Genomic DNA, 17652 nt, shown 5'->3' on the forward strand with positions numbered 1-17652 from the left:
AGACAGAGGCGGCTCTTGCTCCTGACTTCTCACTCACCTTCTCTGACTTGTTTACCTTCCATCATTTCCCAGTGACCTACACAAACACTGCTTTCGACAAGCCAACTAACGCTATTAATATTACTTATTAATAGTAATAAATTATTACGCAGTGATGGCCAAAGCTGCTTTCCAGAATAGGGCAGCAGTTTTTAATCCAGGGTCTGAGGGCAACTCCGTTCCGTGTCCTCCCCTGTTCGCAACAGCCTGTCCACCCATCGATGTGTGGTTTGTATTTGTGTATAAAATCGTGTATGCACAGCTTTCGTCAGATCACAGTGTCTGTGATCCAGAAAGTGTTATGGACCGTTGGAATCTTGCTCTACCCTGTGTCCTTCCACTGTGAAATCTGACATACACATGTGCGCTCCGCAGAGCCCCGCCGGTGCAGCCGGTGGTCTAGGCAGGCTCCCCCTCTCATCCTGCCTCCTTAGGATCCTGTGCTCCCTTCTCTCCATTATTCCACTTCTGAATTAACCACTACATCCCCCTACTTGTAATATTTTACTGCTAGCACAGCGAATCTCAAGCCTGTTTGTTTTGTTGTTTGGTTGGTTGGTTTGTCTTAAATGACTCTAGTTCTTTCTCCTAATTTTCAAAGGACAGTCTTAACACAGACAAAGCACAGAGTTTAACATGAAAAGGAAATGCGGCTCTTAGAATGAGGGGTGTGGGGAAGGTGTTGTGAAATCAATCAGATGCTAGGATGTTGCAACTTTACGTAATTAGAAGTCATTTTCCCTTTCACTCTGATCTTCTCTCAGCTTCCAGCCTCAATCCCTGCCCCTCTGCTTGTAGACTCCAGTTACTGAAAAGCGTGGGCTCCCCTTTGGGTCCCAGAAGGAATTATTCCCCTCGGTTGCCTTTCTTTGCAGCAGTTCACAGTGAGAAGTTCGTCTGTTTGGGATAGAACAGATGTGTATTCAGTCGAGCTTCAGCCCAGCCCGCATGACCCTGGGTCACACCTAACCTTTCTGAGCCTCAGTTTGTGCCCGAATTAGAAAATGGGGAAATAAATTTGATGGCCAGTGTGAAAGCATCCTTCATCGTTCCTGAAACGTAGAAAATATTCAGTGAATGTCCCTTCTCTTGTCTTTCTCACTCAAGCATCCAGGTTTTAATTATTGCAGACTATATTTCCTCTTTTTAATTATCTTTCTTTGATTTATTTTCCTTCTACCATGTTTATTTCATACAGCATTTAGTGCATTATTAGTGATTAATAAATGGTAAGCCAATCACGTGACTCTTTAGTCACCCTCAAGGGTCAGATAATTAAGTTAGAGCTTAAGATTTGGCATACCTTGTAGTAGAAGAGTTGCACTTAAATATAAAATAATGGTTTTCTAAAACTTTTCTTAAAAGGCAAATGATTGGCCCAAATCTGACATGTTAATATAGGAGAAAAAGCCAAAGCTCTTTTTAAATTTTCTTCAAAGTAAATTCATTTGGACCCTCAACCCTGCTGAGTGATTGCCTCTCCCGTTCCTTCTGCCGGGACCCCATTCACGGGAGCTCTCCTCACACGGTTCCCACGATCCCTGATCTTCACGGGAACGAAGGGGATGTGCTGATCCCGGCTCCTCTGTCTCTCCCCCTGAGCTGCGCCTCCTGTCAGCTCTGACACATGTGAGTAACACACTCTTGACGTTGCAACCCCAGGATAAAAAAAAGGAAAAAGAGGAGGAGAAAAACCAAAACTAAGTAAACCTCAGACCTTTGTAGTGTAATCAGAATAACTACAACACCAAATAGTAATGTCTATAATGGTACTTCATTTTTGTCTGCTAAAGATTAATTAATAACATTTTGTAAAGGAGAGAAAAAATGAGAAAGTTACATGGGTTATCGTTGTCTTGACGGATGGTATTAGGTCTTGCAGCCTCCTGAGCTTATCACACTGCCCCCTCCCCCTCCCTCCCACTCTCACTGTGGGACTTGACTTTATGAAGAGAGATGATGGGGAGCCTGACATAGTCATGTGCACCGTTAAAAAGCAGAGAGGTTTCTCCACTGGTCGTAGAAGAGGAAGTCAGAGATTCAGAACAAGAAAGGTTTGATGCGCCATTGCTGGCTTTAAGTTGGAGGGGGCTACTTGTCCAGGAATGTGAGTGCCAGCCCCCCCCCCACCCCCACCCCCGACAGCCAGCAAGGAAGTGGGGACAAGCACAAGGAACTGAATTCTCCTGACCACAAAGGTGAGCTTGCAGAGCCTCCAGCCAGGAAGTCAGCCTGGCCAGTGCCTGGTGTCGCTGGGAGCAGAGAATGGCTCGCACTACGCCCAAATCCGGCCCCACAGGAACTGTGACATAGGATGTTGTGATGTCCTGAGCTGCTAAACTCGTGTACTTTTTTTATGCAGCAACAGAAAACACAAGGATCAACCTCTGTGTTTAGAATAAGGGTATGGATGCTCTGGTGAAAAGAGCCTGACTCCTAGTGCTGAAGGCCTCATCAGAAGATTAGTCATAAGAAATAGACGTTGAATGCCTCCACTTTGCCAGGACCTCTGCTGGGTGCTGGGAAAGTCACCAAGGTGGGACCCCCTTCTAGTGAGAGAACACATATGCACAACAGTGCCCAGCTCTTGTCTATCAAGAATCCCTTTGAAGAGAATGCTTCACAGTTGAATGAGTGAACGCGTGTCTGGGGTTCTGTACTGAGTTACATTAAAGGAGTCGAATGAGTGTTAAAAGTTAAAATATTCTTGGGGCTGGCCCGGTGGCCGAGTGGTTAAGTTCGTGCGCTCCACTGCAGGCGGCCCAGTGTTTCATTGGTTCGAATCCTGGGCACGGACATGGGACTGCTCATCAAATCACAGTGAGGCAGTGTCCCACATGCCACAACTAGAAGGACACACAACGAAGAATATACAACTGTGTACCGGGGGGCTTTGGGGAGAAAAAGGAAAAAAATCTTTAAAAAAAAATCACAATTAAAAAAGTTAAAATATCCTTTAAAAGAGTGTGGTATATATTATTTTTGTTTGCTTTTCAAATTTCTCTTGCTTTGTACCTTTAGAAGAGTAGCAAATAAGAGGGGGGAAAATGATAGCCAAGTACATCACAAAACCCATCTTTGTAACCCATGAACCAATTTCTCTCTGAATTCAGCTTAACTGAAATAATTTTCACTTTAGCAGCCTAGATCGTCCACAGGCAACAGCTCGTTCTGTACTATTATTTCACTATGGGGGCAGTCCTCAGAGCGTGATCTCTGGCCCTAGGGGTCCCTCAGCTGGGCGTCCCCAGGTCAGGCCACTCATAATAACACTAACACATTTCTTCCCTTCCACTGCATGGGCTTTGCACTGATGGTGACAGGCAACGCTGGGTAAAACTGCGGGGGCCAGGTGGTACCAGTGGTCGTTGAATTCTGTACCACAGCACCCTCCCAGGGAAAAACATGCCCATGTCAGTTAAGAATATCCTTGATGAGGCAGTAAAAGTTAATAATTTTATTAAATCTTGACCTTTGAATGCATAACTGGCAAACTATAGTTCTTCTTCGGTATTTGGCAGATATTTTCTCACGAATGAGCAATGTGAGCCTCTGTCTTCAGTGAAAATGATTGACAGCGTTTGTTGCCCATGATAAAATTTGAGCTTTCAAGCAAAGATTGGAGTTTTAGAAAACATATCCACTACTGTGGGCTTGATAGCGTCCAAAATCCTTAAAGCTTTTCTGCTGAGATCAGTGATAATATTAATGAATGTGATTTTTATATTGTATAACAAAATATGTCAACTCAGTGAACCAGTATTTTCCACGTGACCAGTGCCTGACATTACCAAGTGATGGTTGGGTCAACGCAGCGTGCACGCCAGAGCAGTGGGTTGTACTGTAGGGGTAGGAGGAGTGGATAGATGGAGTTCTTGATTCTACATTGCAACTAGCCTATGACAAACTACTGCTTGTTGAGTTTTGGTACAGTATCAAACAAGAAGATCCACAATTATCTGAAAAAATATTAAAATCATCCTTCCCTTACCAACAGCATATCTGTGTGAGGTCGGATTTTCTTCATATATTTCAACCAAAATAACATCCAAATGGAGATGTGAGAAAAGAGAATCCAGTTGTCTTCTGTTAAACCAAATGCTAAAGAGATTTGCAGAATCTAAATGCCACTCTTCTCATTTAATTTTTTTGTTTAGAAAATGGTAATTTTTCATAAAAATATTTTTTGTGTTAACGTTAGGGGTTTGTCATTTTTAAGTGAATTAATACCTACTTTTAAATTTCTCCTTTTAATTTCTACTGGGATAAGTATTTGTAGATAAATGCACACAGAAGCTCCTGGGACCCTCGCCGGTTGGCGAGAGTGTTGAGGTGCCTGAGAGCACACATTTGGGAGCTGGTGCTGTGAGAGATTTCTGTCTGTTAGTGACCATCTAACTGAGCGAGCGAGCGAGTGCCGCCGCGAGACCTAAGCCAGAACGTTCGGTGGTAGTTAAGGTTTCGAGCATGGGGTGCCGTTTGTGACAGGTCCTGGAGGCTGGGAGGGAGGTATGGGGTCACAGCATGGACTCAGTGCTTTGCCAGGAGGGAGAAGCGAGTTTGGTGGGGAATCCAGCTGACAGAAAGCTCAGCTCTAAATTCCAAACCCTGCGGTGCCCAGAGTGGCGGGACCCAGGCTCTGAGGAGCAGAGTGATTCCTCTCTTGGGTCTCTTTGCCCTTTGTTCATTGAGGGTAGATGGTGTGCTGGGGCCTGATAGATGTCTGTGGTGCTCATTCATCCTCACCGTCATCCTGTGAGGTCTCAGTCCACCCAGTTTACGTATAAGGAAGCTAAGGTTCCAAAAAATTAAGCAGCTTACCTAAGCACAGCGACTGAGTGGCGTTTAAACGTTTGGAGCTTGAACTCTCCGCCTCCAGTGCCCATGTGCTGCGATACTGGACTCTGTTCTCATCTCTTCCACTTGGCAACCAGAGGGTGCCCAGACTGTCCGTTTTTGGTTCCTTGGATACAAACTGTGGGCTTCAGAGGCACAGACGTGGGTTCAAATCCTGTCTCTGCTGCTTGACATCCTGTGGGATCTGGTATAAATTACTCTCTGAGAACCTCGGGTCTCTTCTCTATAAAGCAGGAAGCATAATAAAAACCTAACTTGGGGGGACTTCCGGCTTAAATGATGTGCTGCATGGACGGCATCACCTTACAGACACTCGGGAAGACAGTGGGCGCTCCGCACCCCTCTTTCTTGGCAGGTCTTCAGCAGTCTGTCTGTAGGCCTGCTAGTGACATCGGTCTTCTCCAGGAGGTCACTTGTTCTGTCCAGATGCTTCGTTACAGTTGAACGCCTGGAGGTGGTCTGGAACAGAGGTGGAGAGGAGCTGAGCAGTGGGCAGTGTGGGGCAGGAAGAGCAGGACTCGGGTACCAAACAATGCCAGCACAAGTCCTCTCTCGTCTAATTATTACTTAGCTCTGTGTCCAAAAGGACTCCGCCTTCTCATCTATAAAAACAGAAGTGGTCCTGCCCACTCGTGTGGATGAGTGCCAGAGACTGGAAGGGCACGGCCGTAATGACGGGCACTTCCTGGTTGTCCAAGCTGTATGAATTCTTTTCCCTGTGACATGTCCCTTCCCGTGTTGGGAAAACATCCCAGGTGTCTGTAGAGACCATCCCTGTGCCCCCAGAGTTGGGCTCATGGAATACTTGTCCCTTTCGAACCTTAGAACTTTCCCAGCTCCCGCTCAGGAAGCCTTCAGAGTCCGGGCCTCACTTTTGTGTGTGAAAAGCTTCTGCGTCATGACTGGGCGTGGTCCTAGCGTTGAAGCCACATCAGCCCTGAAACAGGCGGATGCTTTGGTGGCTCCTAGGAAAGATTTCCAGTGTGAACTGTTACTTGTGAGGTCTGGTTGGTGCAGGATCGTTCGTACCTTTGGAGGGGACTGAGTCTGCTTCTCTTTGTGGGAGGGCTTGGGACGCCCAGATCCTCAGAAGAGGAGGGAAGGCAGGATGTGAAGTGACCCGGCTTCCACTTCACGAGTACCAGACTTCTTAAGAGTTTAAATAAAAAGTGAAATGCCACCATAACGATTGAGGCCTGATGAAATCCCTCCTCTCAGTAAGTTGTGGCGTCTTAAAATTCGCCTGGATTCGGTTATCACCAGGAGGACTATTGATAAAATGCACAGCCAATTGCAGTGGAACTCAAGACCTTTATGCACAGCCGGATCCTGCCCTGTGGGTTTAGTTGAAATCATGAGGTGAGCAAAATGGGGACAAGCTACTGGGCCAGCAGGTTTCTCCCCAATTACTCCACTTACCAGCAGGCCCACGGCCTTTGCCGGCAGGGAGCTGAGCCACTTTTTATCCCTCCCAGAACCACATCCTCAGAGGCTAACAGCGTTCGCAACAGCGAGAGTCCCGGCCGGCGGTGAGGGGCCATTTCTGGGAAGGCTGCCCTGGGGGTGGCTCTCAGGATCGCTAAGTGGCACCCACTTCGTGTCCACAGGAGGTGTGGGTTTTATTGGCTGTGATGCCAAAGAGGTCCTTACCTTCAGGGACCAGCCTGGGTGGCAGCCAAGCGGGCTTCCTTGGAACGTGTTCCAGGCCTGGAGAGAAAGGCAGCAGTTGAGTCTCTGTGGCTCTGGCCACTTCTGGGAGGCGCCTGTTTGTCTGATGTGACTCCTGTGCCTGGGATGGAGACCACAGTCATTTTATGGATGTCACACACTGTCAGGTGTGGCCCAGATGGTCAACGCAGAGTCCAAGGCTTTATGAGCTCAGCTCTTCAGGGAGGCCGCGTGGTGTGCTGGTCACAAATGTGGCCTCTGGAGCCAGACTTTCTGCATTTGAACCTGGCCTTGTCGTTTACGGGTTCTCTGCCCTTGGGAAAGTTCCTTAACTTCTCCATGCCTCAGTTTCCTCATCTGTAAAGGGAGGACAATGCCCCTCCCTCAAAGGCATTGTGAAGTGCTTAGCACACAGTGAGCGCTGGGTGGGTGCTGGTTGCTGTGATGTTACGTGCTCCCTCGGTAGACGGCCCGATGGTGGATTTTCGAGTTTGGGGAAGGATCACGGACTTCCCACCAAACAGCTTGCATGCTGAGTGCAGGCGGGAGAGCTGTCTTCTGGGGTCCACCTTATGTGTTCTGCCCCTTGTACTTGCCCTTCCCATCTTTTTCACTTTTCCTTTGCTCACCTGACCAGTCACCTGCCGAGATTAAAGGATGTGTGGCTGGAAGATCAGAGTCTGTGACTACCTTAGCTCCTTACTGCCCTGTGGGCTTGGACGAGATGCTGAACCTCTGCGCGCAGGAGTGAGTGTCTCATGAAGTGGAGTAACTGTGCATGCTGTTACCCTGGGGTCATGAGACAAAGGACACACACTGGGAACACCTGGTGGTCCTCCTCGGGAAGCTGAGACTCTCATGACTGTGCTCATGAAGGAGAAGGGATGGCGTGCTCTTCACCCACACTCCCTTACAGGGAGTGTGCAGTAGGGCAAGCCCTGAGCTGGGGTCAGGAGACGTGGGTCCTCCTAAGTGAGGTGCCGGTTGTACAGGACCAAGCAAGGAGTAGGAGCCTCTCCTCCACTTGATTCCACTGTCTGGAGGGACCCCGGCTTCCATTCCCTTCTATTCCAGTGACCTAGAGTTGTGGAGTTGTGCACTGAGCAGAGCTGTGTTACTACAGGCGCTGACAACAGTCAGCCTGCTGACCTGTTTCCCAGCTGCCTGTCTCAGAAAGTAAGGATCTTTGGCTTCTTACGGCTCCAGCGTGAGGCAGAGACCGCTGAGGAGAACACCCTGACTCTCCTGGCTTCCTGGGACTTGATGCTGTCTTTTCAGATTTTGCTTTTTTTTTTATTATTATTTTACACATTTATTCTTTGTCTTCACAACCCCCTCACCACTTCCAGGCCGTAGAAAGGAAGCTGTGTGAGAATAGGGACCGTGTCTGTGTTGGCTGTCAGGACTGGAAAGTGCTTGGCGCATCTTCTACACATGCCCACACATGCTTGTGTAACCCCGTGTTGTAACGTGGTTGCATACTTTTGTCTGTGAAGCTGTGATCTGGTTACTCCTCTGCTGACCTACTTCCCACCCCAAAACGTGCCGCCTTGTTTTTTGGAGGTTGGAGGACTAGACTTAAGGATGGTTACGTTGTCTGTCTTGAAACATACGCAGAGTCGCAGTGCCGGCTTCTTCCCTGGTGTGTGCAGATCGTGTCAAAGCACAGCGGCTCCTGGTATCGGGAAGCCCACAGTTTCAGGCCGAGGACACTTGGCTGTGATGGCAATGTGTAGCATAGGTAGGATCTGTTTATATACGTAGTGGAGGTGGTTGGTAGGAGGCAAAATATAACCTTCGAATTGTGCTCGCACATATTACTGAGATTTCATATTGCTTTCATTATTTGGCCACAAAAATGGACATAATCCTTGTTGGCTTTAACACACCTACTAGTACTGCTTTCGCTATCCATCTTGCAAAATATAAGACAAGGCCAGAGCTTAAATTAAAATCCTCAGCTTCTTATCTCCTTCCCACAGGAAAGCAAATCTGTGTTGAAAACCGTAAAATTAAGAGGAGAGCAAGGATAGCATAATTTAGCAAAAATTCGTGGCACTAGATTCTGAGCAATATGACTGGAGGGGTAGGTCAGACATTAAGAAGATGCTGCCGCTAATGCGAGTTCCTTAAGGTGGGGCTTGGGAAATAGGAAAGGCACGCCAAATATGTGTGTTTCCAGAAGATTTCTGCACTGCTCACTCTTCACAACTACCCTAGGAAAACATCTCTGTAGATTGTTTGGCAGTTATGCTTATGAGACTGTTGAAATGAAACTCAGAGCAGTTATTCTAGAGTATAGTTGAAACAGATTCATTTTAGCATTTGGGTGTTGAGATTTTTGTTTCCATTTTTAAGAGGGTTTATAATATTATCATCAGATCCCTGCACCCATCCACCTGCTCCCCGCCCCCCCACCCCAGCATTCCGCATCCCCTGTATTTAAGAAGCTCATTCTGTGTATTTGGCAAACCGTGTCATTAACACTTGAAAAGCATTGACACGTTTTTTTAACCTTTTACACACTCACCTGCATGTCTGTGCTGAAGTACCAGAGACAAGGCGTGTGGCTTTGATAACGGTGCTTTGTTTAACAAACACCAAGGGCTGTACAAGCCATGGAAGTTCTGCCGTTAGCAAGGAGCCGATAATTATGAAATAGGGACAGTCTGGTATGAAAATTATATCATTGTCTAAAAAAGTGTGATTTTTTCTTCCCCTTGCTTTTTTCCCCTAAGTTTCTTCTGGCTGGAGATTGTAACGACAGGGTGTAGAGAAACACCATTACCAGCTGGAAGGAGAATTGAGTGTCACTAGGGTCCTTGTCCCTAGTTTTCCTGAGGGAGCCACACACTTTTGATACCTAATTTGTAAAAACATCAAATGCAAAACTAGCGTGTGTTGTAGGTGCGGCCACCACACACAGGAGTGTTCCAGGCCCTCAGCTGTTCACGCATACCCACGTTTTCAGCAGAGTACACTGTTCAGTTTCCAGGCATTTCCTCAATTTTTTTTTTAAATACAGATATTTGCTTCTGGAGAAACAGATTTCACATGCATTTCAGTCTGTAGTACAGTAAAAACCTCACTCGTTCAAACTGATTATGCTGGAGGTATGTCTGAGCTAGCGAATTAGAGAATATTCAAAATGCATTATGTTCTGTTCCTCTTAAATTCACAAGTTACTTATTACTATAGTGTGTCTAAGTAGAGATCTTCCTGGACTGATTTAATTAGTAAATAAGTTTAAAATCAGAAAGGTATTTTGCATGTATATGACTCTGTTGAGTTGACTTTCTTTTTGGGACGAGGGATGTAGTTTCTATAGGAAACAGTCCTGCTACTTAGGTTAAGCTGCCTGAGTCTTGTTTACCTTACTCATTTGCTTAGTAAGCACTTTCTTGGGTAGGAAAAAAATGTCAATTTTAGCCAAACAAAAGAATCCCAGATTTCAAATGGATGAAGTCCAAATAAATTACCTGAACCTTTAAAAAGTGTTATTGCTATGTAATTTTAGACTTCCAAATTAAATATATGTAGTTTTAGACTTCCAAATTAAATAATAAAATTTGTTTTTATTTTTTTTTCAAAGATTGGCACCTGAGCACAACCATTGCCAATCTTCTTTTCTTTTTTTCTTCCACTTTTTCTCCACAAATGCCCCCAGTACATAGTTGTATATTCTTTTTAATTATGGGTCCTTCTAGTTGTGGCATGCGGGATGCCGCCTCAGCGTGGCCTAACAAGCGGTGCCATGCCCACGCCCAGGATCTGAACCAGCAAGACCCTGGGCCACCGAAGCAGAGCATGTGAACTTAACCACCTGGCCATGGGGCCAGCCCTAAAATTTGTTTTTAAACAAATATAAGCACATTAAGTATGTTAAAATATAAAATGCTAATAATTTAGTCTTCTTACATGGGGCCGGCCCCATGGCCGAGTGGTTGCGTTCACCTGCTCTGCTTCGGCGGCCCAGGGTTTCGCCGGTTCGGATCCTTGGCGTGGACCCAGCACTGCTCATCAGGCCATGCTGAGGCGACATCCCACATAGCACTACCAGAAAGACCCACAACTAAAATATACAACTAGGTACTGGGGGCCTTTGTGGAGAAGAAGAAAAAGGAGGAAAAGAAAAACAAGATTGGTAGCAGATGTTAGCTCAGGTACCAATCTGAAAGAAAGAAAGAAAGAAGGAAAGAAAGGGTTCTTACAAGATCTATTTCATATTACGTGGTTGAACTCAAGATTGAAATTCCCTTTTATCAATGAAGACTTTTACAAAGTAGAGAATTTAAAGATGAACTGAGTTGGGTTCAGACATTTGAATGGTCATGTTTGATTGACAAAGCTATAAAATACAAAAAATGGTATGACATGATTCCTAAAGGTATATAACTAGAATTATGAATTCTATAAATAAGTGGATATCAATACACCACATTATATTTATTGGGTTAAGAATTTGCCCTTTAAATTGGCAGTATTTATTCATTTATTTGTTCATTGAACAATTTTTTATTGAGTGCTCTTTTAATGCCAGATACATGTAATGAATGAAGAGCTTAATCAACATTGCTAATTTTTGCTCCAGTAACTCTCTGTTGACCTAAGGTGAGGAGGTAGCCCGGAAGGGCGTGTAAACATGTGTACGGAGATTCCCGTCGCGGGAGAACGGTGCTCAAGCTGCACCTCCAGGGGTGCAGTTCATAACTGGGGGTCTCCTGGTGGGATAGTCACGTACCTGCGGAGCGTTTAGCATGGAAGGTTGAGAAGATCTGAGTGCATACAGAGGTGACTGCCCTTGTCCAGGTCTGGAGGTGGCTCCTGGGTTGCGCTGACGTCCAGTTACTGCTGGCATGTGGCTTTTTCTCTGGGAGAGGCAAGCACTGGGCATCCACGTTAACTATTGACCTTGTCGTTACTTTGCAGTCAAATAAAGTGCCCGTGGTGCAGCCATCCCATGCGGTCCATCCTCTCACCCCTCTCATCACGTACAGCGACGAGCACTTTTCTCCAGGATCACACCCGTCACACATCCCATCAGATGTCAACTCCAAGCAAGGTGAGAGCCCCGCCTGCCAGGCCTCTTCCCACCCACGGGGAGCCACGTCTCATCAGTCTGCATGGCCTTTGCTCCATGTCACTGGCAAATCAATAGATTTATAGGAGAGAAGCGTAATTTATCTGATAGCATTTTTTTTATTAATCCACAAGAATTTGTTGCTTCTTTTATTTTTCAGGATAAAAAAAAAAAACAGAAGAAAAGCATAGAAGGGTCATTTTTAAAGTGATGGCTCTGAAAGTCTGTGATCCACAGTGTAAAGCAATACGTTTGCACTGAAACTCTGACCTCCGTGCCCCCCGTGGTGGTCATTTATCTCAGCATGCACTGGGTGTTGATGGCAATGTTAAAAAGGAGTTAGAAGAGGGACAAGGGAGGAGATTGTACTTCAACTGTTACCTTTTTTGAGCCTTTTATGATTTCTTTTGGTTTCACTTACACCCATATCTTGTTTTATCCTCCTCTTCTTATTTACCGGCACCGACTTAGAGATAAGTAAGAATTAAAGCACAAACCATCTCTGCTTAAAGTCAAAGTAATATGAATCTTACCTTGCTTCTCTACATTATTACCAAGTTCTGCTCCTGTATCATTTACAGAAAAACACTCAGCGTGAGCGGTCTGAAAAACCCAAGCGCCCAGTGTCTAACCTGAGGGTACGGGCTGGCTGTGGGACACAGAGCGCAGGTTCTCCAGACTTTCCGGTCCGCTCCGCTCAGAGCAAACCTGGAGGACGCATCTTTTCCCAGGGGGGCTTTGCTCTTTGCACGTGCACACGTGGCCCTCAGCAGCATCTCTAGATGTCCGCAATGAGAGGTCCTGTAGAGCCACGTGAAAGCAGAGGATGTAAGGCTGTGGCGTTTGGCTTCTCCAGCATGCTGCCCTTCTCTCCAGCCCTGTCTTTGACCTATAGTGGACAAGAAAATTTCATACATGTGTGTGAGAGTGGAGTTTGCAAGCTGGATGTTTTTTCCACTACTGTGAACACTTCTAGGTTAAATACCAAACACTTTCACTTCCCTCCTTTGTTGAAGTCCACAGCTCACTTCAGGACTTAGTTAATTTCGGGCTGCGACTCGAGTGGAGCCCAGGTCCCTTTACTGAGAGAAGGTAGGACTCACCTGTGCAGGTGTTCGCAGGTTTGCCTCATTTCCAGTGTTTCCTCTGCTCTCCTTCCTTTTGTCAAGGGCCTCCGCAGAATAAGGGCCATCAGACAGGGCTATGGCTGTGTGGTGGGAAAAGGAATTAGGATGGGCCTCTGAGGAAGAAGGATGAGTTTGGGAGAGAAGATCAAGAACACGCCCTCAGTTGTGGAGGATTCAGGGTGCCTCTGAGAGATCTGAAGAGCGACAGGAGACGGGCAGTTTAAACGTGGGGGTCCCAACCCCAGGGCGGGGTCTGAGCTAGACATTACATGTCTGGGCACCATGAAGATGTAGCTGGCAGTGAAAGACAAGTGGCAGCAGAAAGAACCCAGTGGTATGTTTTATTTAGTTTTCACCTATTTATTTAACAATCGCTTAGTGCTTACTCTGCCCTGGGCCCCATTCTAAGTACTTTGAAATGAACTTATTTAAAAGGATGACACATAACAGCTCAGGGGTTTTTCTCTCAGGAGTTCTATACAGTTCCATTTAAAAAAAAAAACAAGTGTATGCCTGGCTACCAGTTACATTTATATTTTCTCTTCTCTTTCCACCTCTTGCTGCTTCCCCACCTCGTCTTGCCTTACTCATTGTAATTTCTATCATTGCTTCTCAAACTTGTTTTTTAACAAACCCCCAGAACTAGAGGGGGCCTGGGGCCTGTGTCCAGAGTTCTGCTTGCACTTTCCATGAAGTCTTTATCTTGTCCTAAAAATTTCCATGATGTTTGCATTCTACTCCATACACTGTTTGTTTTAGTATAAAGATTCTATTTTTAATTACTTTTTTTCTAAAAAAAAGACTTTGTATATCTCATTACCCTGTATCTCTGGGAGTACGTAAACCTTGGTTTGACAATAACTAATTTACATGATTTTGAGTTTGTATCACTCCGTTTGGGTACATTGACCACCACAAAATAGGTAAAAAGCTCACTAGGTCTCTTGCTTTTTTATTTCTTTTCTTTCCTACCGCCTGCCTGTTGGCTATATCATGAGTGCGGCGAGTTCGAACGGGGTGGCGCAGAGGCAGGGTTGCTGATCTCAGAGTTCCTGGGAGGCTGATTACTTCATTAAAGAGAAAAAAAACCCAAAACCAAAAAGGGCATCATGTCCATACTCGAACCCTAGATAGAACTATCTAATAAATACAACCGTCAGCAGAACCCATTCTCATTTGTAGGAAAATAACTTGAGGTTAATTTCCCATTAGGAAGCACATTAGTTTTTGCCTCTCAGTGTGTGTGTGTATGTGTGTGTGTGTGTGTGTGTGTGCATGCGTGTAGGAAAAGGAAAGCCTGCTAATATTAATCATTTTGTTCTACTCATGATGTCTGGGAAAAATATCAAAGAGCTTTTAGGAAGTAGAGGGTTTATGTACCTGTTTATATCTTTGTGTTACCCATTGTATCCTTGTAATAACCACCCACACTCACATAGCATTTATTCTGTGTACCAAACACTTTTCTGTATTACATAGAGTAATGCATTTATTCTTCAAGACAGCCCCATTCCATTTTTATTCTTATTTTACAGAACAATAATGATTCAGTAACTTCCTCAAAGATACATAGCTAGCAAGCAGCAGAACTGATATATCCGTACAAGTCTGACTCCAGAACCATGTCATCTGTGTTTATAAAAGTTACGTATAAAAGTTTAAAAATCTTTACGGGTGTGCTGCACGCAGAGTGTGTTGGGTAAATACTAGTTAAGTGAGTGATGTGAACTGTGTTTTCAGTGGCACAGCGGCTGGTGGAGAGGCTTCTAGGAATCTCTGGGAACAGGATCTTAAGATGACAATAAGCTATTTAGAAAACACGGATCCATTTTCTGCTCGTGTGGTTATCTACGCAACATCACACGCTTGTATGTCCTTGCAAAATGGTTGACCACGTTGACCCAGCGGGGGCGTGGGTCCCTGTAAACGCTCATTATTCCACCTGTTCATTTTTCGGTCATTCAGAAGTGTTGGAGCTCCTCTGGAGACAGCCGTGGTTGGAAACGTAGACCGGGAGAACAGATCATGCAGGAAATTATTTGCACAAACAGTGCAAAAGAAAACGAAGAACGTCTTAAGTACCACATTAAAAGTGCAAATAAAATGTTGTAGATTCAAAGAAGAAAGAGATTTCTCAGCTATAAAAACTAGAGAATATTCCATAGGAGAGGGGTATTTGAAATATGAGTAGAATTTAGTAGAAAAAGTCAGATTGAATACCCAGCGTAGGAACTAACATGTAGCAGCTGCTAAGTAAATGCTAGTTCCCTCCGTCCTCCTTCGAGCGGTAAAACCAAATCCAGCTAGCGTATGTCCCTCCCCCACTGAGGTGGAGAGCGAGGTGTCCGCTTGTCTGCTGAGAGATGTGTGACAGCAAGCAAGTCACTGGTCTGTGTCCCAGTGATAAGAGCCCAGGACAGGACATGTTTTGTGTGTACCCACACAGTCACTTCTCCTCTCCTGACCTTTATTTCTGCTTCTGCAAAACCAAGGGATTAAAGTAGATGATTCAGGTAGTCTCTGACCTCCAGTTGTGACTTTCGAGTTCAGATTTCCACGAAGTTTCCAAGGTTCTCCAGAGTTGGTGGTCTAGTTTTTCTTTTCAAATCTGAGCAGTCCCCCTGCAGACCCTGCAGTTCGGGGGGTCAGCATCTCGGGGTGAGGAAGGCTGCGATGCTCACCGTCTCTCCCTGGAGAAGCAGCCCGGTGATTCTGCCGCGTCAAGACTCAGTGCCGCAGGCTCCCTCGGCCACCCCTGCTGCCCAAACCGCCGCGGACCCCAGAAGAAATCCCAGAGGGTGCAATCTTGTGTCCACTGTGACCAAAAGAAGCAGTATTTCTAACCAAAAAGAAAAAGAGATTTGAGACTATTCTTTTAAAAATAGCAAAACATGAGATGCTCCCATGTAAGCTTTCTGTCGAGAGAGAGAGAGAGAGAGAGAGAGAGAGAGAGAGAGAGAGAGAGAGAGAGAGAGAGAGAGAGTGAGTGTGAGAGTGAGAGTGAGAGTGAGAGTGAGTGAGAGAGTGAGAGTGAGAGAGTGAGAAAGAGAGAGGTGGGGGGGAGAGGGAGGGAGAGAGAGAGGGGGGGAGAGAGAGGAGGGGGAGGGAGAGAGGGAGGGAGGGTAGAGACTTTCTCCTTCCAACCTGCTTCCTGTAAGAGCTGAGAAATAGTTTGTCCCAACTTCAGAGTCAAATTAACATCAACTTTGAGGCCACACTTCTGAAGTCATTCCCGTATGTCCAAGGCCTTCGATATCTTTTAAGATCCAAATGAAGCTCATAGAGATTTTAAACAGTAAAAAAGCAGAATACTTCAGAGCATTGTCTGTTTGCTCACTTAATTCCACATACGGGACAATGTAGTTACAACCCCTGGATGCACATTCTGGGTGTTAGACCTGGGAGTGTTTTTATGGAAATGGTCTGTTAAAGCCAGATTAGCTGTGTAAAGGAATTTGTGTGGCTTTTTTCTATTCAGATCACTCTCCCCCAAACACATCGAATCTGAGTTTTTATATTTTGCATTGTTATGTGTGTGTCTCACCCCCCTTTTCTGTACCCAAGGTAAGACGTAAACACAGAGATGCCATTTGGGACTAGGATTAGGTATAATCCTTAGGTGGTTTTCACGGTTATAGGGTGGCGTACTCTAGGGAGTGTGAGCTCAAGAAACAATTTGGTGGCACTCATTTTCTGTGGAATACAACTAATCCAGAACAGCTTGACCTTGGAGCCCAGAGGACTCAACTTGACGAAGAGCTTAGTTGGAGCTGAAGTGGCAGAGACCAAATGAATCATATCAAGTGTGGCCATTACGGGGCTGAAGATGATTCCTAATTAATCTCTGATCCTCTGAGGTATCACATTTCCCAAATCTGTGCGTCCATAAGGGAGCCAATGAAAATAAGAGAGCGGCAATTTACCTAATCCTTGAGCACCATGGCAGGCGTCTACTTATGAAGGGCCGTCATTTTCCATGCAACACAAAAACAGTTGTCTACCATTTTCTTAACCAAAGTGAAATAATGAGGGCAAGCTAAATCATTCAGAAGTCTTATTTTGACGACTGTTTCACTAGCAGTGTGTTTACTCTTTCAGGAGTTCCTCAAGTGCACTGTCTGCAGACCTTGAAATCTTGAGAAAAGCTAACAAACTGACTTCTGTTAAGTGGATCCAGTAAATAAATATTGCCTCATTCTAGACCTTAAGTATTAATGGCATAAAGCATTTTATTGCATTTCTATTGCTCTTGTTGTCCAGTGTCCCGTGAGTCTGACCACTCTGCCTCTCCTGTTCTGTTTCCCAGGCATGTCCAGACATCCTCCGGCTCCTGAGATACCCGCCTTCTACCCCCTGTCTCCGGGGGGTGTCGGGCAGATCACCCCACCTCTTGGCTGGTAAGATCCTGCCTGCAGCTTCAGCCAGGCATCTGAACATGCTCTTCTCCTTTCCTTCATGGAAATTAGCTTCATGAGTGATCACACTTGTGGAGTGGAAGAAATTGTACATCAACAAGTGAGGTGCTAACTTTATTTCATTTCAATTTAAAAGATTAGAAAACAGAGAGACTTTGAAATGGATTGAATTCGTTTGCTAATAAGTGTAGAAAATGACTGTGCAGCACTTGCTTTGAAGCTGATAGTTGTACGGATTCTCTTCGTGGCTCTGGGCATTTGCGAGGCCGGGACACAGTGCTCAGTCAGGTGCTGCTTTTCTAGTTTTTATGAGCAAGTTATGTTTTTGAAACATAGACTTAGACACATTGAATATTGGTCTTTGCTTATAAATGGACAAGTGAGGTAAATGACAAATAACTAGAGAGAAATTCAAAACTACAAAAGCATCTTTTGACTTTTAATAAAGTAAGCACCAGATTGAGTT

At 45.3% G+C, this 17652-nt stretch overlaps 1 protein-coding gene across 7 annotated transcripts in view; it reads left to right on the forward strand.

Moving 5' to 3' along the window:
- LEF1 (lymphoid enhancer binding factor 1) overlaps window positions 1–17652 on the forward strand; it is a 115499-nt gene that overhangs the window by 65979 nt on the left and 31868 nt on the right. For all 7 annotated transcript variants that reach the window (XM_023636759.2, XM_023636758.2, XM_023636762.2 and 4 more), the window contains 2 exons: window positions 11494–11626; window positions 17078–17168. In XM_023636759.2, coding sequence (XP_023492527.1) covers window positions 11494–11626; window positions 17078–17168 — 224 coding nt within the window. The remainder of the gene's footprint in view (window positions 1–11493; window positions 11627–17077; window positions 17169–17652) is intronic.

The sequence above is a fragment of the Equus caballus genome, chromosome 2 (assembly GCF_041296265.1).
Source record: "Equus caballus isolate H_3958 breed thoroughbred chromosome 2, TB-T2T, whole genome shotgun sequence".
In the NCBI taxonomy this organism is placed as follows: domain Eukaryota; kingdom Metazoa; phylum Chordata; class Mammalia; order Perissodactyla; family Equidae; genus Equus; species Equus caballus.